At 45.0% G+C, this 18,842-nt stretch overlaps 1 protein-coding gene across 1 annotated transcript in view; it reads right to left on the bottom strand.

The window, feature by feature from the left end:
* KANK1 (KN motif and ankyrin repeat domains 1) overlaps positions 1-17,743 on the bottom strand; it is a 29,388-nt gene extending 11,645 nt beyond the window's left edge. The window contains exons 1-4 of the mRNA XM_009873897.1: positions 15,094-17,743; positions 3,331-3,549; positions 2,400-2,508; positions 1,062-1,271 (exon numbers count right to left, since the gene is read on the bottom strand). Of these exons, the coding sequence (XP_009872199.1) occupies positions 1,062-1,271; positions 2,400-2,508; positions 3,331-3,549; positions 15,094-17,317 (2,762 nt within the window). The 5' untranslated portion in view covers positions 17,318-17,743. The remainder of the gene's footprint in view (positions 1-1,061; positions 1,272-2,399; positions 2,509-3,330; positions 3,550-15,093) is intronic.
* Between the last annotated feature and the right edge of the window lie 1,099 nt (positions 17,744-18,842).

Here is an 18,842-nt window from a genome sequence, read left to right as displayed (position 1 = left end):
CAGAGGTCCTCTGAGAAATTGTCCATATTTTAATACTATTGGTAAAATAACAAGCTATCCTACAGTACTAAATAAATAAAACTCAGGGCACTTCAGAACTCATAATTCCAAGGCCTATGAATAGCTCTTAATTACGAAGTTCTGCATGTCTTTTATTTAGCAATTGATAATTACAGCTAACTGTGATGCTAAGCTGTATCTCCAGTGAAACACGACATAACAATTTTGTCTTGGCTCTTTTATGGTTATTATTCCACTTATTCACTTATTAAATTTCCAACCTAGCACACTTGTAAACATCTGGTAAAACCAGTACCTTTAAAACATCCCTTCACTGTCCATACTTCCTTTTGTCCATTCACTTATCAAGGATCAGTAAAGACTCACCACACTACTGCTTTCCATGTGTCCAAAAAAAGATGCCTTGCCTATCAAATGCTGCCTTACACAGATCATTACCAGCAACCTGAGAAGCAGCTTGGACATGAAAAGCTGAACAGGTGTGTCATGGCAGCCTTAATGTACACTCTAGTATATAACCTCATATAAAGTTTATGATCTCAAGGTTGGGCAATCTCCTCGCTGCTGTACCCCACTGTCTGACTGTGCAGCACCAAGCCACGGCTGAGACGCTCTGCAAGGTGCAAATGCAAGATGCCCTCCCAGCAGGCTGCTGTCCTGGTGCGCATGGTTCAAAATTCATTTGCCTGTTACTCACTGTTTTATGGACTAGGCTGTTAAGAAGGGACTGCCTGTTCCCAAACGAGTGCTGTCTGTGACCTGGGAGAGCCTCCATCAGGAGGGAGCCACAGGAGTCAGGCTGTATATGGGCCACTTAAAGGTGCTGAGGTCAGCCGGTGGAAAAGACACCCTCCAACACCTTCTCCTCGCTCACACGTGGTCGTTTTCCCGCAAAATCCTCACCCTCGAGGAGGAGGGAGGTGGTCAGCAGCTGAGCAGCGATGGGACTGATGCTTTCACCACCAGCACAGGGCTTGCCCTGTGCAAGGAGGCGGTGGTAACCCCCTCAGAGGCGACTGTCAAGAGGGCCAGAAGCCTACCTCTCTCTGATTTCCACCTCCTCAGCCTCACACTCTGATGGGGGGCTGTCCTTCTCTGCCCCCAAAGCACAGACCTCCGGAGCACGGGGTGCGGGCTGCCCCTCCTCTGTGTGCTGGCCGTGGGGGTACTCGTGGCCCTCACACTCCTCCTCTGAATCCGAGGAGGAGCTCTCCTCGGAGCTGGAGTCGTCACTGGACGTTGTCTCGTACCTGTGGGGAGAACAGGCAGGGGTGCGTGCTCAGTGCCATTCAGCAGCGGTTATAACCTGCCTGCACTGGTGCAAGTTGAAAAATGTCTATCAAAGGCTTAGTCCTTCTGCTTTCTGCTCAGATACCTTTTCTACACATAGAACTCAGTGTCACAGTGTGCAATGAAAGAGTAACAATCTTTTTCAAACAGAACTCTTAACCCTCTCTCAGACTTTGCCTGAAATTGAAGTTACTTTGTTCAGAGTAAACTGTGTTGTTGCTTTACTAGGCAGATATAAGCAGGGAAGCTAACAAACTTATCTAAATAGACACAATTTTAACATTCTTTTCTTCCTGTGTCAATCCAAAACATTTTGATATTTTAGGTGAAATACAAATTATTGTGACAATTACAATGCTGATTCTATTGAACTGTCTTATATCACCAACCTTAAGAGCTGAAGCGATTTCTGACAGGAAACAATCCCCCCTTATAACTAATAATACTTTTAGCAATTACATATGAAATGAAATAACTGCGATACTTAGGCTATATACTGCACAGAGCACTTGTAATAAGGAAAAAGTAAGCTGATGACAGGGATAGAAAAGCCACACAAAAACAATGTAGTGAAACCATTTTAAAATTTTCTTCCCAACATTTTTTTGCAAGGGCAAGTAATATTTTAAAAGAAGATAATTTTCCATGCTGTTTTCTGTATTGGTGTAGTGAGGCTTCTGTATCTGTCTAGCACTGTGCCATAAAACTTAATTCTTACGCAACGCCATCTCTTGCTGTATTGTGCTTGTCAGCTGCCAAAGACATATTAAAGTTTTCTGTACCAAAAACACTGCCTGAGCAACATTCTCACGGCTTTTTGAGTTTGCTTCATTTTCTCATGTTAATTCGGCAGCAATCTAATCTACAGGTACTTGGGACTGATGCCACTTATGACTTGCAAGCACAAAAGGTTCAGAGAGGATTAAGAGGAGCTCAGCTGTTCTGTTTTTCCTTCCAACCCTTAAACTTAGCAGATGCACCTCAGACTGGAGGACAGCCCAAAGCTATGCATACCCTCCTGGGCTCCCCCTTTCCGCGCTGCTGTGGAAGTGCCACAGTGACAGAGTTTTTGAAGACAGGCTTCTTACCCGCCATTAATGCCAACAAACTGCAGGTTCTTCTTGGTGTTGCTCAAATCCTTCTTCCCGTCCCTTTTCTTCATGATAGATTTGAGCGTGTTTTCATTATTAGCACATACTGTTGGGAAGGGATATAAAGAACACATTTTCAGCATGAAGCTGTGGCCAGCTTTGACTGCAGCAGCTTCAGACAATTTTTCAAACCAAACAAACAGCTTTCTATTTAATTTATCAACTGAAGGTGGGCTTTCTAATCCTTTATCTCATGGTATGAGATAAACATTGGAAATACAGAAGAACACGTCCAAAACCAACTCTAGAAACAGAAAACTAGTTTAGCCTAGCCTAGCCCATCTTCCAACCTGCTACTAATCTTTACGATGCTTTAGAAAACTTTAAGAAAAGACAGTTTCTTGAGGTTTGGGGTTTTTCTTTCCTAATTGTGAAAGACTTCTGGCATTGAAATGGGTTATTCTGTTTAGAAAATCTTAATTCATAGTGTCAGATGACAGCAACTTATTGCCAGAACTAGCACATTAATATAGAGAGCACATTTAACAACAAGCTATTCAATAGGGTGGGGAGGCTCAATCAAGGCTAGTCTTTTAGATTTTAGTATTCACTGAAACAAGTTTTGAACCAATTTCTAAGCCTACGACAGGTAAAACATTCATACAAATTTAAGTTTTTAAAAAAAATCATCAGTGCTTTTTCAGTATTTTTTACTTATGAAGACACTAAATGGCATTTCGCTGATGCGCTACAATCTGCCACTTAAAAAACTGCTCCCTGCAGACACAGGGTCTCACACTGCAACCTTCCCCATAGCCACATCTTTCCCTGCATTCACAACTTTAAGAACCCTGAAAACCTCCTGTAACTGTATTTCATATTCAAACTTCATCAGCATGATGAAAGGTGAATGTGAGCCAGTTATTACCATAGAGGCCAGAGGCAAGCTGGTCATCTGTCAGGTTAATCGGAGTGAGAGTTTTGTCCTGAGAAGAAAAAGACTTCCTTCCCCGGACAGCTTCCACCATGGGAGTCTTCCTCTCCTCCTGAGCGGCCACAACATCCTGCTCCAATTTCAGTGTTCGCAAATTTGAAGTTAAGTGGGCATTTGCAAGCTGACCATGAGGGATGTACTCCAAAGTAGCACCTGCCAGAGAAGACAGTAGGCATCATGGATGAGTCAGACCAAAACACTTCCATCAACACTGTGATCAAAAGGAGAAAAAAAAAACACAAACCAACAACTGGAAAAAAAATAAGGGGACATTTGTGCTTTACAGTGCTTTTTTTTTTCTGAGGATCCAATACAAAAAAGGTGTGACTTCTTCCAGAAAATATAAAAAAAATAGCTATGAGTTTTTCTTTCTGTCAAAACATATGATACAAGGAAAAATTATAAAGATACTGGCTTTAAAACAGATGAAAGGCATGGTCTTTTCCTTTTCCTTCTCTTTAGGTATGCACAGTGACCCCCAGCTCCTCTCACCTGGGCTCAGGGTGGACTGGCTGTGCTGCTCCTCACTGACACGCCTGAAGGGAAAGTTCATGGGCTCTGCAAGTTCCTTCTGCAAGAGCAGCACCCTTTTTATCTTAACATTTTGGTTTTTCAAGAAATGGCATTTTTTCCACAAAAGCAGAAACTTTTCAGGAAACATTCCTTTTTGCCAGCATTTCACTAACTCTGAAAGTAACTTTACCCAGTTACTTAGACAACTTCAACAAACTCCCACTCTCGGCACTTCTTCTTCCTATTTTTTTTCCTTCTTTTTTGACAGGATTGTACTGAGCTAGTAGTTGTATTTAAAGCAGATTCCACATGTTCGGGTTATATTTTTTTTCCCCCTGACTTGTTGGCAGGCACTCATTTTTTCCCTTTGTGTGTTTAAAAGGCAGCGCTAATTACGTACAGACTTTTATAGACTCCCCTGGAGTTCCTCCAGCTGTGCTATTATGACCGCTCTAAAAAGCTGCACAAATGCTTTTGTTTGTGCAACACATTGCTTTTTTACACAGATGTTCTTCTTTAAGTGATCTTGCTATCATTTCAAGGAAAAGAAATATAATGTTTAATTTAAACATTATCACTTCTTTCTCTCAAAGCCTGGAGACTTGTGTCTCCATAGTTTTTTCTTCCTTCCTACCAAGAATCAAACCACAGCCTCCTCATTCACACAGATGAGTGGCATTGCACAGGATGCTACCATACTGTATAAGGTATATGCCAAATATTCACTTTTAGAAATATAGTTGACATCTTTTCTGCTCTTGCTAGATTGCCTTTCCTCATTCTTGCTTCACCTCTGTACTTTATTTTTTCCTATAACAGGATATAATGAAGCTGATTTTTCCAAACGTCACTTCCCAGCCTCTTCTTCTTGCTTCCGTTCCCACCCAAGTCTCTGAATTCCCAGCTGAAGTCTCACGCCACATGCATTTCTCCAAGGCATTTCCAAGGTGCCTCCTCCAGCAATGAGACCTATTATCCACTTCCACCACTGCTTATAACTTCTCTGAGCTACAGACGCAGTCACCTTGTTAGGAAAGACACACGGCAGGGTACTGACAGACATCATAGAATTGTAGAATGCACTGGCCTGGAAGGGACCTTTAAAGGTCATTCAGTCCAACCTCCCTGGCAAGTGAGCGGAGACATCTTTAACTAGATCAGGTTGCTCAGAGCCCCAGCAAGCCTGACCTGGAATATTTCCAGGGGTGGGGCCTCCACCATCTCCCTCGGCAACCTGTCCCAGTGTTTCACCACCTTCATAGTAAAGAACTTCTTACTAAGGTCTAATCAAAATCTACATGGCCTTAGTGTAAAACCACTGCCCCTCCCCTTCTCTAGCGTCCAGGTGCCTCTGGACTACATCCCATCCCTCTGGTACGCTGACTGCACCACTCAGCTTGGTGCCATCTGCTAATCTGCTGAGGGTGCACTCGATCCCACTGTCTGTATCATTGATGAAGATAATAAACAGCACTGGTCCCAGTACAGACTCCAGAGTGAGACCACTCATCACTCGTCTCCATGTGGACATTGAGCTGTCGACCACTACCCTTTAGATGTGACAATGCAGCCAATTCCTTACCCACTGGACAGTCCACTCATCAAATTCACACCTCTCCAACTTAGAGAGAAGGATGTTATGGGGAACTGTGTCAAAGGCCTTGCAGAAGTCCACCCAGACGTAGTCAGTCTATCACAGAAAGCCACTAAGTGTCCTTACTAAGAACTTGCCCTTAGTAAAGCCATGGTGGATGTCTCAAACCACCTCTCTGTACTCAATGTGCCTTAGTAGAGCTTCTCCAGCCGAGGAGAAGAGGGCTGCCAAGACGATGGAGTGCCAAGCCAAAACAAATGGTTTTTAAACTCCCTTAGCTGAAAAACAAGGAAACCGCCTCTCCCTTCTCTTGCTTAGAGCAGTGACAGCTACAATTAACGATTACCAAATGGGGCAACCACATCCAGCTGCAGTTAGAGGTGGCTGCTTCAGCTGGCTTCACCAGGTCACCCCTTCTGCTCCAGCCTCACCACCAAGGGAAGCAAAGAAAACCCACAGAACTACAGACCGGTAAGTCTCACCTATGCACCAGGTAAAATCATGGAGCAGATCCTCCTGGTATCTGTACTAAGGCACATAAAAAACGAGGTCATCGGTGACAGCCAACATGGCTTCACTAAGCGCAAATCATGCCCGACTAATCTGGTGGCTTTCTGCGACAGAGCTACCGCTCTGGTTGATATGGGAAGAGCAACTGACATCATCTACCTGGACCTGTGCAAGGCATTTGACACTGTCCCACATGACATCCTTGTCTCTAAGATGGAGACACATGGATTTGATGGATGGACCACTCGATGGATAAGGAACGCAAAGGTCGCACTCAAAGAGCTGCGGTCAACAGCTCAATATCCATGTGGAGACCAGTGACAAGTGGAGTTCCTCAGGGGTCTGTTCTGGGTCCAGTGCTGTTCAACATCTTTGTCAGCGACATGGACAAAAGCATCGAGTGCACCCTCAGCAAGTTTGCCAACGACACCAAGCTGTGTGGTGCGGTGGACTCACTTGAGGGAAGAGACGCCATCCAGAGGGGACCTTGACAAGTTTGAGAAATGGGCCAGTGCAAACTGCATGAGCTTCAACAAGTCAAAATGCAAGGTCCTGCACCTGGGTTGGGCCAATCCCAGGCACAAATATAAACTGGGCACAGAGTGGGTTGAGAGTAGCCCTGAAGAGAAGAACTTAGGGGTGTTGATAGATGAGAAGCTCAACATGAGCTGGCAGTGCGCTCATGCAGCCCAGAAGGCCAACTGCATCCTGGGATGCACCAAGAGAAGTGTAGCCAGCAGGTCAAAAGAAATGATTCTCCCCCTTTACTTGGCCTTGTGAGACCCCACTTTGAATATTGCATCCAGTTCTGGTGTCCTCACCGTAAGGGGGACATAAATCTGTTGGAGCGAGTCCAGAGGAGGTCCACAAAGATGATCCAGGGGCTGGAGCACCTCTGCTACGAGGACAGGCTGCGGGAGCTGGGATTGGTTAGTCTGGGAAAGAGAGGACTCCAGAGGGACCTTATAACTGCCTTCCAGTACCTGAAGGGAACCTACAGGAAGGCTGAAGAGGGACTTTTTACAAGAACATCCAGCGATAGGACAAGGAAAAATGGATTTAAATTGAAGGAGAATAGGTTTAGACTACATCTTAGGAAGAAATTCTTCAGTACAAGGCCAGCAAGACTCTGGAATAAATTGCCCAGAGAAGCTGTGGATGCCCCCTCCCTGGAGATGTTCAGGGCCAGGTTGGATGAGGCCTTGAGCAACCTGGTCTAGTTAAGGGCATCCCTGCCCATGGCAGAGAGGTTGGATTAGATGATCTCTAAGGCCCCTTCCAACCTAAGCCATTCTATGAATCTATGATTTACGATTCTATGGCACGGGCAGGGAGTGGAGGAAATTAGCTCTGAAGGAGCAGAGATACGCAAAGCCTCTGAACCTGCCCAGGCCCACTGTCAGCTGAAGTCTCTGTCCTCTGCCAGGTCAGTCCTCATCCAAAGGCAGCTGCGACAACCACACCATGTCCTGGTGACACAGGTAGGGTGTGTGTTCTGGAGCTGAGGGCAAGCTCTGGCAGAGCAGAACAGGGGTCGTGCCTGGTGTGAACTGACAGCACCTCTGTATGCCCTATCACACCCTCCCTCAGCAATATTCAGCCCACCAAAGCCAGAGTATGAATATTCTCAGGTGTCTCCATTCTGCCATGGGACACAGCTGGGGAGGGAGCTGCAGGGTAAGACAGAGCGAAAGGAGAAGGACAGTAGCAGGCTCTTGTGCCCTGCCTTACAGCCTCTCTCTGACCTAAATCTGCCTCCAATACAATAAGATCTCAGCAGGTTCCCTCTTCTGGTTCACCCCTCAGTGGCTGAGAAGCACCACATCGAGTTCAGGATCTGGGGCATGTTGTCCATGCCTGCAAATGAAGAAGAAAAGGTGTCCTGCTCAGCCCCCATCACTTGATAAAAGAGGATGACATCAAGGCTTGAGGTCAAGCACACAACAGAAAGCGTGCATTAGACAAACTGTCCAGTACACTCATTCTCTCAACACAGCTGTTGGCTGTCTACACTTGCTACAGCACTCAATGTTCAAGAAAAGAAAGTCCTTGGGCCCAACACAGCAATAATGCTGCAAGGCATTAACTTGCATTTAACATCAGTTCTCAGGCCTTCCCCTTTACAAGACAGCCAGTGCAGAGATGCCCAGAGAGCAGCCATTGAGCACAAATCACTTAGAAAAATGGGTGAAGGAAGCAGCTGTGCTACTCAACACTACAGTCAATGATTTAACAGGTTAATCAACCGCTGTGGAACCAAAAAGCTAAATGAGCCAAGCTCTCTCTTCCTCCAAAAAGGCTGCAGGGTTGTTGTAGGGCTGGAGACATTGCATGCTTCTCAAGTGTGGAAATGAAATCCTGGCTGAAGATCATCACCAGTGAATGTAGATCTTAAAACAGACCCTTCATCCCACCTTGCACAGATCTCAAGTATGCTGGTGCAGAATCCTTCTCAGTGACACTCAGTCACAGCGCACAACACTGTCAGTAAATCAGCCAACAGGCTGAGCATTGAGCCAGCCACTACCTCCAGAGAGTCACGTGGGTAGACCAGCCCTCTGTTAAGTTCACTGTTGTGGGCAAATAATGCAAACTTGGTATAAGTTTCTAAGACGTGATGCAGTGTGGCTAAACAGACCATGCAGCTGTCGGGAATTTCTAAATGTATTTTGTAATATAGTAGGGGATCTTGGAAAAGTTCACAAGTAATTTAGAAGCAGAAGTATGGTAAGACGAAACAAAAGACATACACACTTAACGCTCACAGACCCTTATGCAGAAAGCTACTCTCAACAATTTCAGAGGGAAACAAGTGACTGAAGCCTCTTTAGTGGTTTAGCCTTAGAGGTTTGAGTGAATGAGAGCATCCAGCTTTATTTTGCTTTAGAAGGAAATTCCTCTTTTAAATCACTTGTGGTTCTTTTGAAAATCTCACCAGTGTAAACCTAGATGACACAAAACTACTGCACACCAGCAGCAGATTACCCATGCCATTTCTGGCACCTATAAAATCTATTTATTGTCACTAGGATCCCATTTCCCCTCCTAACTGCAGACCTTCCCTCCCATTTACAAAAGCATAAGCAGTCATCTAGTAAGCTGGTTCAGGAAACTCATAGGGTCAGCTCTTAATCATATTTTTCCCCTAGAATTTGTGCTGAACTTGTGATAACAAGTCTGGCCTTTACCTGCTTTTGAAAAATTCCACTTAGCCTGAAGGAAGCAAACTTAAGTGTTACTGTAAAAACAATGTAGCTTGACAACACTTTTATACCACTGGAAATCAAGAGAAGTGCAAAGTCCACTTTCCAGGGGAATTAAATACCATCAGGATGAGAACCTAGCTCTCTGGCTGGAACATCACAGGCTCTAAAAAAAGGGCACGAGCTGGCTGCCTATGTGGTAGCTGCACAGAGATTTTATTTTTAACCTGTTGATCAGCACAAGCATTTATGTGCACAACATGTTTATAACAGCCAATGATATAACTTCCACACTTCCTATTAAAGATAGTGCATAAATGTTGTCTGGAGCATATAATACAGCAAGGAAATACTTCACTTTCACACTCCATGATTTCCTCATGCTAGCAATAAGCTCTCTACAAAATGATTGTAACTGAAGAACACAAAGTCTTCTCCAGTGGTCTTAAATATTATTGAGTTGCTTTATATTTATAATTTCTTTTTTCATGTAAATAATTTTTAATTCACTTTTCTTGTGGTCTATGTATCAGAGCTCCTGAAGAAAAAAACTCATTCTACTAAGTTAAATAAAAAGGCAATGATGAGCAAACATGTCATGTTTAAACATTTACAAAGATGGATATTAACCCATCCACCTGATAAATGTGTTACCTTCAGAAGACTAAGCACAGCTTCATTTTAAAAGCTAGATTTGAGCCACTCCAGGTTAAAAGTCAGTGAATTTAAAATTTCAGAAAAATTGTCACACATGAACTTTTTATATTATAAACTGACAGAAGCAAGATTCACTTGGGGCCCAGGCATAGGTAAATGTCGCAAACACCATTTGGCTGTGAAGACAATTTACCTTTTAACAGTATGGCTCCTTTAACAGGACTGCAAGAGCAACCTCAGTTTAATTTTTTATTCTCACATTAACCATTTTCTTTGTGTTGAGAAGCTGCTTCCATCCTCAAACTAGCTTGTGAAGCCAGTTTGTTGAAACTGGAAATCAAAACTAATTCCTTTAATTGAACAAGACTGAATACAAAAAATTACATATCTGCGAAGCAGCTACTCATTTTATTTATGAAACGCTCTCTTTTCCAAGACAACTGTATATAAAGCTTGGTGAAAGCCACCCTTAATTTCCCTGGTGAGTGGTGGATCAAAGCATCTCGCAATGCTGGGCACAGGAGGAAGGTTATCTCAGAGCTTCTCTTTCCTTCTCATTTATGAGAAGTTGAACTTTTCAGCTGATGCTTTATTTTTGCTGAAATATGACAACACTTCCTCGGAAAAATGGGAACCTCCTGCCATTAAATATTGATAGACATGCCTGTTACCACGGGACTTCAACTCTGAACAAGGCTCAGTGCCTGAACATCATATCCCTTGGACACAGTGCAGGGAAGCAACCCGAGTTTTACCAAAGTCACTCTAATAGACCAGGTAGGCTGGCGCTTGATACTCTCTTAAGCAGCAACAAATCTGAAATAAAGCTATACTTATTCTATGGTAAGTTATACTCTTTATTAACTAAAGGAGAAATGAGCAAGTAGAGTGGCTTACAGATTCAAACACTTCATGGAGTGCTGTCACAGAACAACAAATATTCTAATGCCCTTATTAATAGTAATAAGCTTGCATTAACAGCTGACCAGGGAAAGTACTTCAGATCTCTTTAAAGAGGTTTATGGAGTTTCACTTTAATACTATCTTTATAGGATGATTAATGACCAGGTGTCTGCTTCTCTTCCAATATAACTGGATGGGCACTCAAAACAGAACAAAAAGCCACAAACCAACATCAAAACGGCTCAGCTCCTAATATATTTTTGAGTGACATAGGCATTTGAGCTTAATGTGTTGTCACAGCTATCAGGCAGATGAGAAAAATGCAGAGGAGGTACTGTATTCTTTGAGATGCCAAACAGACAGACGTGAATAAACTACTCATGTGGCACACTGATGGGACCATCTGTATGACCATTTTGCCTCATCCAGGGAATGTGAAAAATGCTTCACGTGTCAGTGACCTTTTCCCTGGCAGTCCTGTTTGTTACACAGCCAAATACGTCTGTACAGAAACTAGGTGATAAAGGTATGGATCTGTGGCAGACTTGAAACTGAGGGCTTCACTCTGCCTCCATGTAGACAATCAGTGCAATTTGTAGCAGCCCACAGCTTTGCAGGGTCCACAGCCACACCTGAGCCTCAGGCAAGCCACAAGCCTTTGACTGCACTAGCGTGGTCCATGGGCTACCAACCCATCAAGATACACAGTCTTTGAGAGAAAAGGTTACAAACTTTGTCAAACAAAAGAGCTCTAAAGACAAAACAGCTTTCACCAATTCCCTGCCGGTTTTGCATTACGAATGACGACACAGAGAGAGATGACCATGGTCACAACATCTCTTTAGTCCTACACACCAGCTTTGGATAACGAGGGCCTTCCAACACCACCATCATTCCTAGTGTTCTTTCCCTCATCCTCCAGCCTCCCCACTCCCAGCTCTGGGTTCTGGGTAAAAGTTAGAGCCGAAAACCTTGAAATATCTTTCCACCAGATGGCACATCACGTTTTCCTAACCCCCAACACTTTCTGACACCACTTGCCTTCTACTTCCTTTCACTCCCTCAAGTCTTAATTCAAGAAGTTGCCCCCTTCCTCACAATGACTGGTCTAATGCTTCCACTGCGGCACTCAGTCAGGACTGCTCCAAAAAGCGACTGCAAAACTGACACTCCAAAGGTCACTTAGGCAAAATAACCATGTATTTTCAGGTCAGATATGCTCAGTTAATTTTTCAGGGCAACAGTAGACAAGTTGTTTTTAAATACCACCATTGCAAACTCCTTGCTTGTGGAAGGCATCCACCTACAAGACTCATGAAAAGTCCATGTCACTAAAACCTCTACATTAGGGGTAACGTTTGGCCTCTGCCTGGTATTTTGCAAAGCACATCAGGTGCACACTCATATGTAGCTTTCTGAAACTTCTCAAAAATCTGGTGACAACGGAGAACCTGAACATGCTCACCTCTCCTAGCCCCTCTATGTGCTGCTTGGTCTAAGAATAACAATCAGTTAGCATCTAGGTTTGTCACCTACATCCATATGATCCAGCTGGACACAGAGGGAGTGCCAATGCTGGCTTAAAATGACTTCGCAGAGAGGAAATTGACTGGTCTGGCCAGCGGGTTTGATTTCCCCGAAGTTAACTAGGGCTTCCGAAAGACAGTGCACAGGTAAATAGGAGTTGCTAAGTTACGGAAGTGAAGGTGTTTATTTTGCAACAAGAAATACAGTAATTGCAAACAGACCCAGTTCAGAGATCATCTCAGAGGACTGCCTGGCTTGCGTCTAAGGACGCAAAGAGAAAAAAACATGAAAAGTCCAAAAAGCTGGGAATTTTGACTGATGTGCTACCTCAGGTATCAGAAGCAGTATGGACCACTAACTCTTTAACTGGTACCCAAATCACACAGCTCAAAGGCAGCTCAGGTACTTTTGACCTAAGAGAACACAGGCTCTAAGAGGCACTTCCTAAGGAGGCTCTTTTACTAAAATATTAAAGGACGACGCTACCGTTGCTAATCTGAAACCAGGCAGTGAAGCTTGCAAGGTCATGCTTCTTTCAACAACTTAAAAACGACTGCTCATTTAAAAAAACAACATACTAGCAATTCAGTGCTCTGAAGGATTTTTGTATTTATACAAGCTTTAGTGAAATCAGTCTGAGATTCCAGGCCTGGAGAAAGGGATGTTGGTGGAGCTCCCAGAAAAGACACCTGAAAACACACATCCAAGAGATCTAATTGTGACAGAAGATTTAGGAGCTCACAAACTATCAGCAGATACTGATGTATTGGGGGGGGGGAGGGGAAAGAGGGCTTAAATAATAAGCTAATGATTCATTCTGCAAAATTCTTCTACCGACAAAAAAGTAACACACTATCTGTAAAACAAAAGCAACAGGGAGCAAGACCAGCAGATAAATGTACTAAAGATGGTATTTTTTAAATTAATAGAGAAGGCGAAACATTTCAGGCTTATGACCTCCTTTACACTCCAATTCTCCATGGGTCTAAATTGTTAGAGCCCAGAGCCTGATTTATGCATCCAGTCCTGGCACATAGTTCTCCCAAAGTACTAAAAGAGATTTTACACTCAGCATCCACAGCTAAAGATAATGGCATTACAAGTTAAAATTATTTCAGAATAAGTTTATCGAGAATGTGAAATCTGACTCCAAGTAAGAACCTCTTTAGTAAAACATGATCCATCATTCCACCTGTGTCTAAATACTTCCAAGTCTCTAGACTACACATTTGATACTGTGCAGTAAAAGCAGGGAAAGGAATGCAGGATTTACAGCTAGTAAAAATTCCGGTTCACTGTTTCTAAGGACACTTGTGGTGTCTGCTAAATACTCGTATTATTACAGTACCATTACTTGTAGGAAGCCTAAAATATAAAGTACATACCAGGAAGATTATATTATTACATATATAGCACCATATTGCATGTATGCAGACAGGATATCATACGTTTTCTTTATTGCTACATAAATGCTGCTTATTGCTTTACTAAGGGAAGCTAAAATTTCTGCTTCGGCTCATTTAATGGACGGTTCCATTTAGCACATAAGCATTGAAAAGAATCGGATTTACCAAGCTGCCTTTTAACAAAAACAGTTAAATTCTAAGACAGTAAATAAGCTGCATGAGCTTTATGGAGCAGTGCATTAGCCAGTAATATTATGCTGACATTAACTGGTATTTACTCAAGATTTTTTTTCCCAATACTACATTTTTTTCCCCCATACTACAGATGAATATGCACAAGATTTTCCTATTTCCCTAACCTTGTTTCAGTCAACGTATGGCAGGACCAAGTCGGCAGTATCTAACAGTCACTGCTAGGCATTACAAACCAGTTTCTAGGAAGCCAGCATTTATAAATTTAATAGTAATGTGGCTGGATTCACCAATAAGGTATTAGAAGAAAATTGCTAAGTTTAAACTAGACTAATAGACATCCAAACATAATAATTAAAAAAAATTAAGCAACCTTACCCCAGGGAACAAAGAAATCCCTCAAGTTAATTGTATAGATTTTGAAGTTAATAAATAAAATGCAAGGATATTTAAATCTCAATTTTTGCCTTTCCTGAGTGTCACCAAAACCTCCAGCAGTAATTAGAGCTTATGCCTTCCAAACATGAGGCTGTAATTAGGGATTAGGACAGTTACTGGCACAGAGAAGATGCAAGACGTGGTTTCTGTGAAGCACTCTGGAGCTGCCTATTAGAAAGCAATCAGCCCTGCCAGACTGGGGAAAGCACCCTACAGCTCTCTGGCTGAGAGGCACAAGAAATAAAGGCAATAGAAGAAACACACAAAATCCAGGGAAACTTTTGTCTGTGGGAACAAGTCAGTTTGATACAGACTTTGAATGTGACTTTCAACTCCGTCAAATGTGACATTGTAATTCTCGGAAGCTACATGCCAACTTTAAAATAAGACCAACTTCCAAACCCACAGGCATTAACCTCAAATACTCTTAAAGTTAGAAAACGGAGCCGTGGCACCTTGCACGACAGTCAAATCCTGCATACTTTTTTTAGACACCTTTCGTGCATGGTCAGAGCTATCATCATCACCAGGCCCTTCAGAGTCTGCTGGACTGGGAGAAAGAAAACTGCCTCTTTTTTTTCAGTTACCAGCGGTGGGCTGGAAAGAATACCCACGGGGCATATCCAGCTTTGTTATGTTCTCAGCTTCGTTGGGAAGGATTAGACACTGCCAGACCAAGCAAAAACCTAGCAGGTGACTGTCCTGCAGCTCTGGCAAGGAGCAGACCACACGTGTGCCCGCACGGTGGGCTTACCTGATGTGGTGCTTCTCTCCATGCACTGCTTCTGAAGGTCCAGGCTCTGCAGCTCCTCTGTGCTGGCGTATTTCATGACCGAGTTGATGGAGGTGAGGGTGCTGATGAGCTGTGAATTGAGAGATCCAATCTGGGAGTGGGGCTCCCCAAATGCTTCCGCCAATTCACTGTAATTTTCAGCAAGCAGCATCTGCTGTTCCTGCAGCAGTTTCTGTACCCGCTCGATGTAGTGATCCAAGCCTGTCCTCAGCTCAGGTGGAGGCAGAGGACTTTCCAACAGACCACTCACTGGCTCACACACAGACTCTCCACCAACACCAATGCTCCTGGTGCCCACTGGCACAACTGGCAACGGAGGGGGTCCGCAGGCAATGCTCCTCATTTTAAGACCAACTAGGTAGTTCTCATGAATGTTTATCTGCCCAACACCACAGTCTCTGGTTTTTACTGCAGAAGGCTTTTCAAAGCCAGGGTGACTAGACAGCAAGGTGCCCACTCCAACCGAACGTGTTTTGGCAGATGCATGTATGTCCTTCACACGGCCATCTCCTACTGCCACGCTCCGCGTCTCCGGGCTCTCCGTGTTGGTCTGTTTATCACAGCTACTCAGAGCGGTGTTCGTCCCGCAGTCTGTCAGGGAGGTTGTCTCCGTGACAGTGTACTGGCTCACCATTTCCAAAGTGGTGCTAGTTTGCTGGCTAGCTGTAGAAGGCACGGCCATCACTGTCACTTCTACCCTGGGCACAGCCTCCGTGGCTGTTTCGCGGGACACACGCTCTTTGGGGGCGCAAACCACCACATCCACCGAGCAATCCCCGCAGCCCACTGACCTCACCGCACCGGCCGCTTGTGACAGCCGGGGTGGGCTCAGAATGCTTGCCAGCTCCTCTGTGTTGACGCCCATCTCACAGATGCTTGTCTCCGTGCCCACCGCCTTATCGCACTGCTCAATGGACCTTCCCGTGCTCTGGTCTCGCACCTCTACCCTCTCCCTCACCAGCCACTGGCTCATCAGCAGCTCAGGGCCCGCAGCCGCGCTCCGCACCGCAGGTCTGCAGGAGGTGCCGACGCTGCTCGTCTGCAGGTGGTTTCCCACGGACGAATCAGCAATGTCCACGTGGTCTCCCACCATTTGGTCTCTCGTTTGTATGATGGCTTCCACCACCCTGCTGACCACACGGGGCTGGGCCATCATGGCTTTATCCACCTTTTTTCTAGACCCAGCTGCCTGCAGCTCCTGTTTTAACTTGGTCATTTCCCTGTCATGGGTTGTTTCCTTTAACTGAACCTCTAGTCTGTAAATCTTCTCCTTAAGGGCTTCGATGGTCTGCTGCTGAAGCTCTATCTCTTTCTCGACCTCCGTAGACAAGCCAAGCATGGCCTCTGTCACCCCAACCCCAGACTCTCTTGTTTCTTTCTCTGTCCCCACAGCTACTTCTTTGCGTTGCCTCGCAGATCTGTGGTATATAACCACATCGTTCATGTTCTCATCAGCACCTACAGCAACAGATCGGGCTTCTTTTGTCAGGCTTCCTCTGTTTACCCGCAGATTTGATGGATTTTCATAGTTGCTATCCTGGATTTTTTTTTCCAGGGCTTGCATCTCAGCAGTCAGCTGCCTGAATTCTTCTATCCTCTGTGAGCTCTGCTCCACACTCTCCACGTCTTCCTCACAATCTATATACAGTTCTCCACCTCTTCTCACCTGAGACATGTGCTCCCACTGCTCCGCATTTCCCGCACTGTAGGATCGCTTTCTGAAACTGTACATGTCATTTTGAGTGGCTTTCCTCTGGTTTTTGAGTTCAGCCATCATATGCCTCTTCTCTTCCTGTAACACTGAAATTTTGACCTGCAGCACAGGAATGGTCTTGACTTGCTCCTCGAGCTCCTTGAGGCGCTTGAGGGCAACTGCCATTTGCTCCCTGATGTGCTGCAGATGCACCGGGCTCACATTGGTCACTGGGGTGGATATACCCGAGCTCATGGGGCTGTGACGAATGGAACTGCCCAAGGAGGAGCTGAAGCAGGCGCCATAGTCACCATTCCCCTGATACCCATTCTGCAGCTGCTGAGACACGTGACTGTACCCACTGGATCCCACAAAGGAAGGGAGAGAGCTTGTGGAGCCCATGCCTCCAAAGCTGGAAAGTCGGGGCCTGCGGACATCTCCAGGGGTGACCTGCATCATCCTCTCCTGCTCAAGTCGCCGCCGCGTTTCCATGAGGGTTTTCGTTACATGGAGGTTGTGCCGAGGAGGCTGGGGGGAGGGAGGAGGAAGCTGCTTACTCTCAGGGACGGTTAAGTAGGAGGGAGGTGCTTCAAAGGAAACTGAGGGTCTCGCAGTGACAGACGTGGCTACTTGACTCCTCGCTGCCAAACAAGACTGCTTGTTCTCATCGCTGTTTGAAGAAGAGAGAGACTCTGTGGAGGTCCAGCCACCGAACTGACCACCAGAGTTCTTGGTACCCAGCAAGGCTGGTATGGCTTTCCTCTTCTTTCGGATGTTTAGTTTCTTAATGGTATTCCCCTTTTGTATATCATCCACGTACTTCAGAAAATCCAAGTCTAGCTGGTAGCCATAAGGTGTTTCCACAAAATAGGGGTCTTTCCGTTCTTTTTCATCTTCTCCATTTATAATAGCTTCCTCTTTTTCTGGAAAAGAAGAAGCGAAATCAGCATCGGAAAAGAAACTACATCTGAGTAAACCACGCACTGAAACACAAGCGCAGAAAGATGGGTGCTTACAGCATGCCAGAGGCAGAAACTGCTGCTGCAGCTCAGCGAGCAGACCAGCTTTCCGCTGACTGACCCTCAACACTAAATCCCGATTAACTTTTTAAAAGTTAATCAGTAGGTTTTCAAAAGGTGAGAAGCGTGTACCCACATAAATGTGCACACATGCACACACACAGATAACGTTTGTCAACAAAGCGGCACAGAAGTGGCACAGCTAGCAGCAAAAAGCTGTCCTTCCCCAAAGCCCTCCAGTCTTCCAGTGCCACACCAACCTTTCGCACACAGTACCCACTCACGCAAAGGCCACAGGTTACAACGTACCACACAAGCCATCCAGAGACCAGCTTCTCCAGAGGGTGCACTGGAGCAGGCGACAGGAACTTTTGCTTGTTATGCAACCGATGCCATTAGACTTTACGCAGATCCGCAGCTGTTTATGGCTTTGGGAACTGCTGCCGCAAGAGCAGCAATACCTGTTCGGTATCAACTCAGCTCACGTTACTTGCACCAGCGCCTCTACCTCTTTCCTTTTACTTGGCATGAAGCCTCTGGCACTGAGACAGGTGGTGGGACCCCCTTCCAGCAAGATTCCGAATCCCACTGCTGCGTGAGGGACACTGTCACCTCGCACCTGAAGAAAGCCCTCCGGACACAAGGCTTGCCTGTCCCCAAAGCAATCTAAATAAAACCTCACCAGATCTGCCGGGCTTCTTTGGGCTGAGTATTTATACACAACCTGCTCCTCCTGCCTGTTTCATTTGAGAGGAAAAAAAAAATAAATAAAAAAGAAAAAGAAAAAAAAAGGAAAAGAAAAGAAAAAAGAGAGAGAAAAACAACTGTTGCGAGTTATGAGCCGGAGGAATAATAAAAGCCAGCTTTCCGGTTACCTGAATTAGCCACATGCCTCTGCCCGCACACTGCAGATTTTTCAGCCACGCATGGCCGCCCCAGCTTCATGTGTCACACGCCGAAGCCCTGCCTCCCTCCCTCCCTCCCTCCTTCCCTCCCTC

The sequence above is a fragment of the Apaloderma vittatum genome, unplaced genomic scaffold (genome assembly GCF_000703405.1).
Source record: "Apaloderma vittatum isolate BGI_N311 unplaced genomic scaffold, ASM70340v1 scaffold14537, whole genome shotgun sequence".
In the NCBI taxonomy this organism is placed as follows: domain Eukaryota; kingdom Metazoa; phylum Chordata; class Aves; order Trogoniformes; family Trogonidae; genus Apaloderma; species Apaloderma vittatum.
The sequence above is the reverse complement of the archived record's forward strand: the minus strand, read 5'-3'. Positions and strand labels throughout refer to the sequence as shown.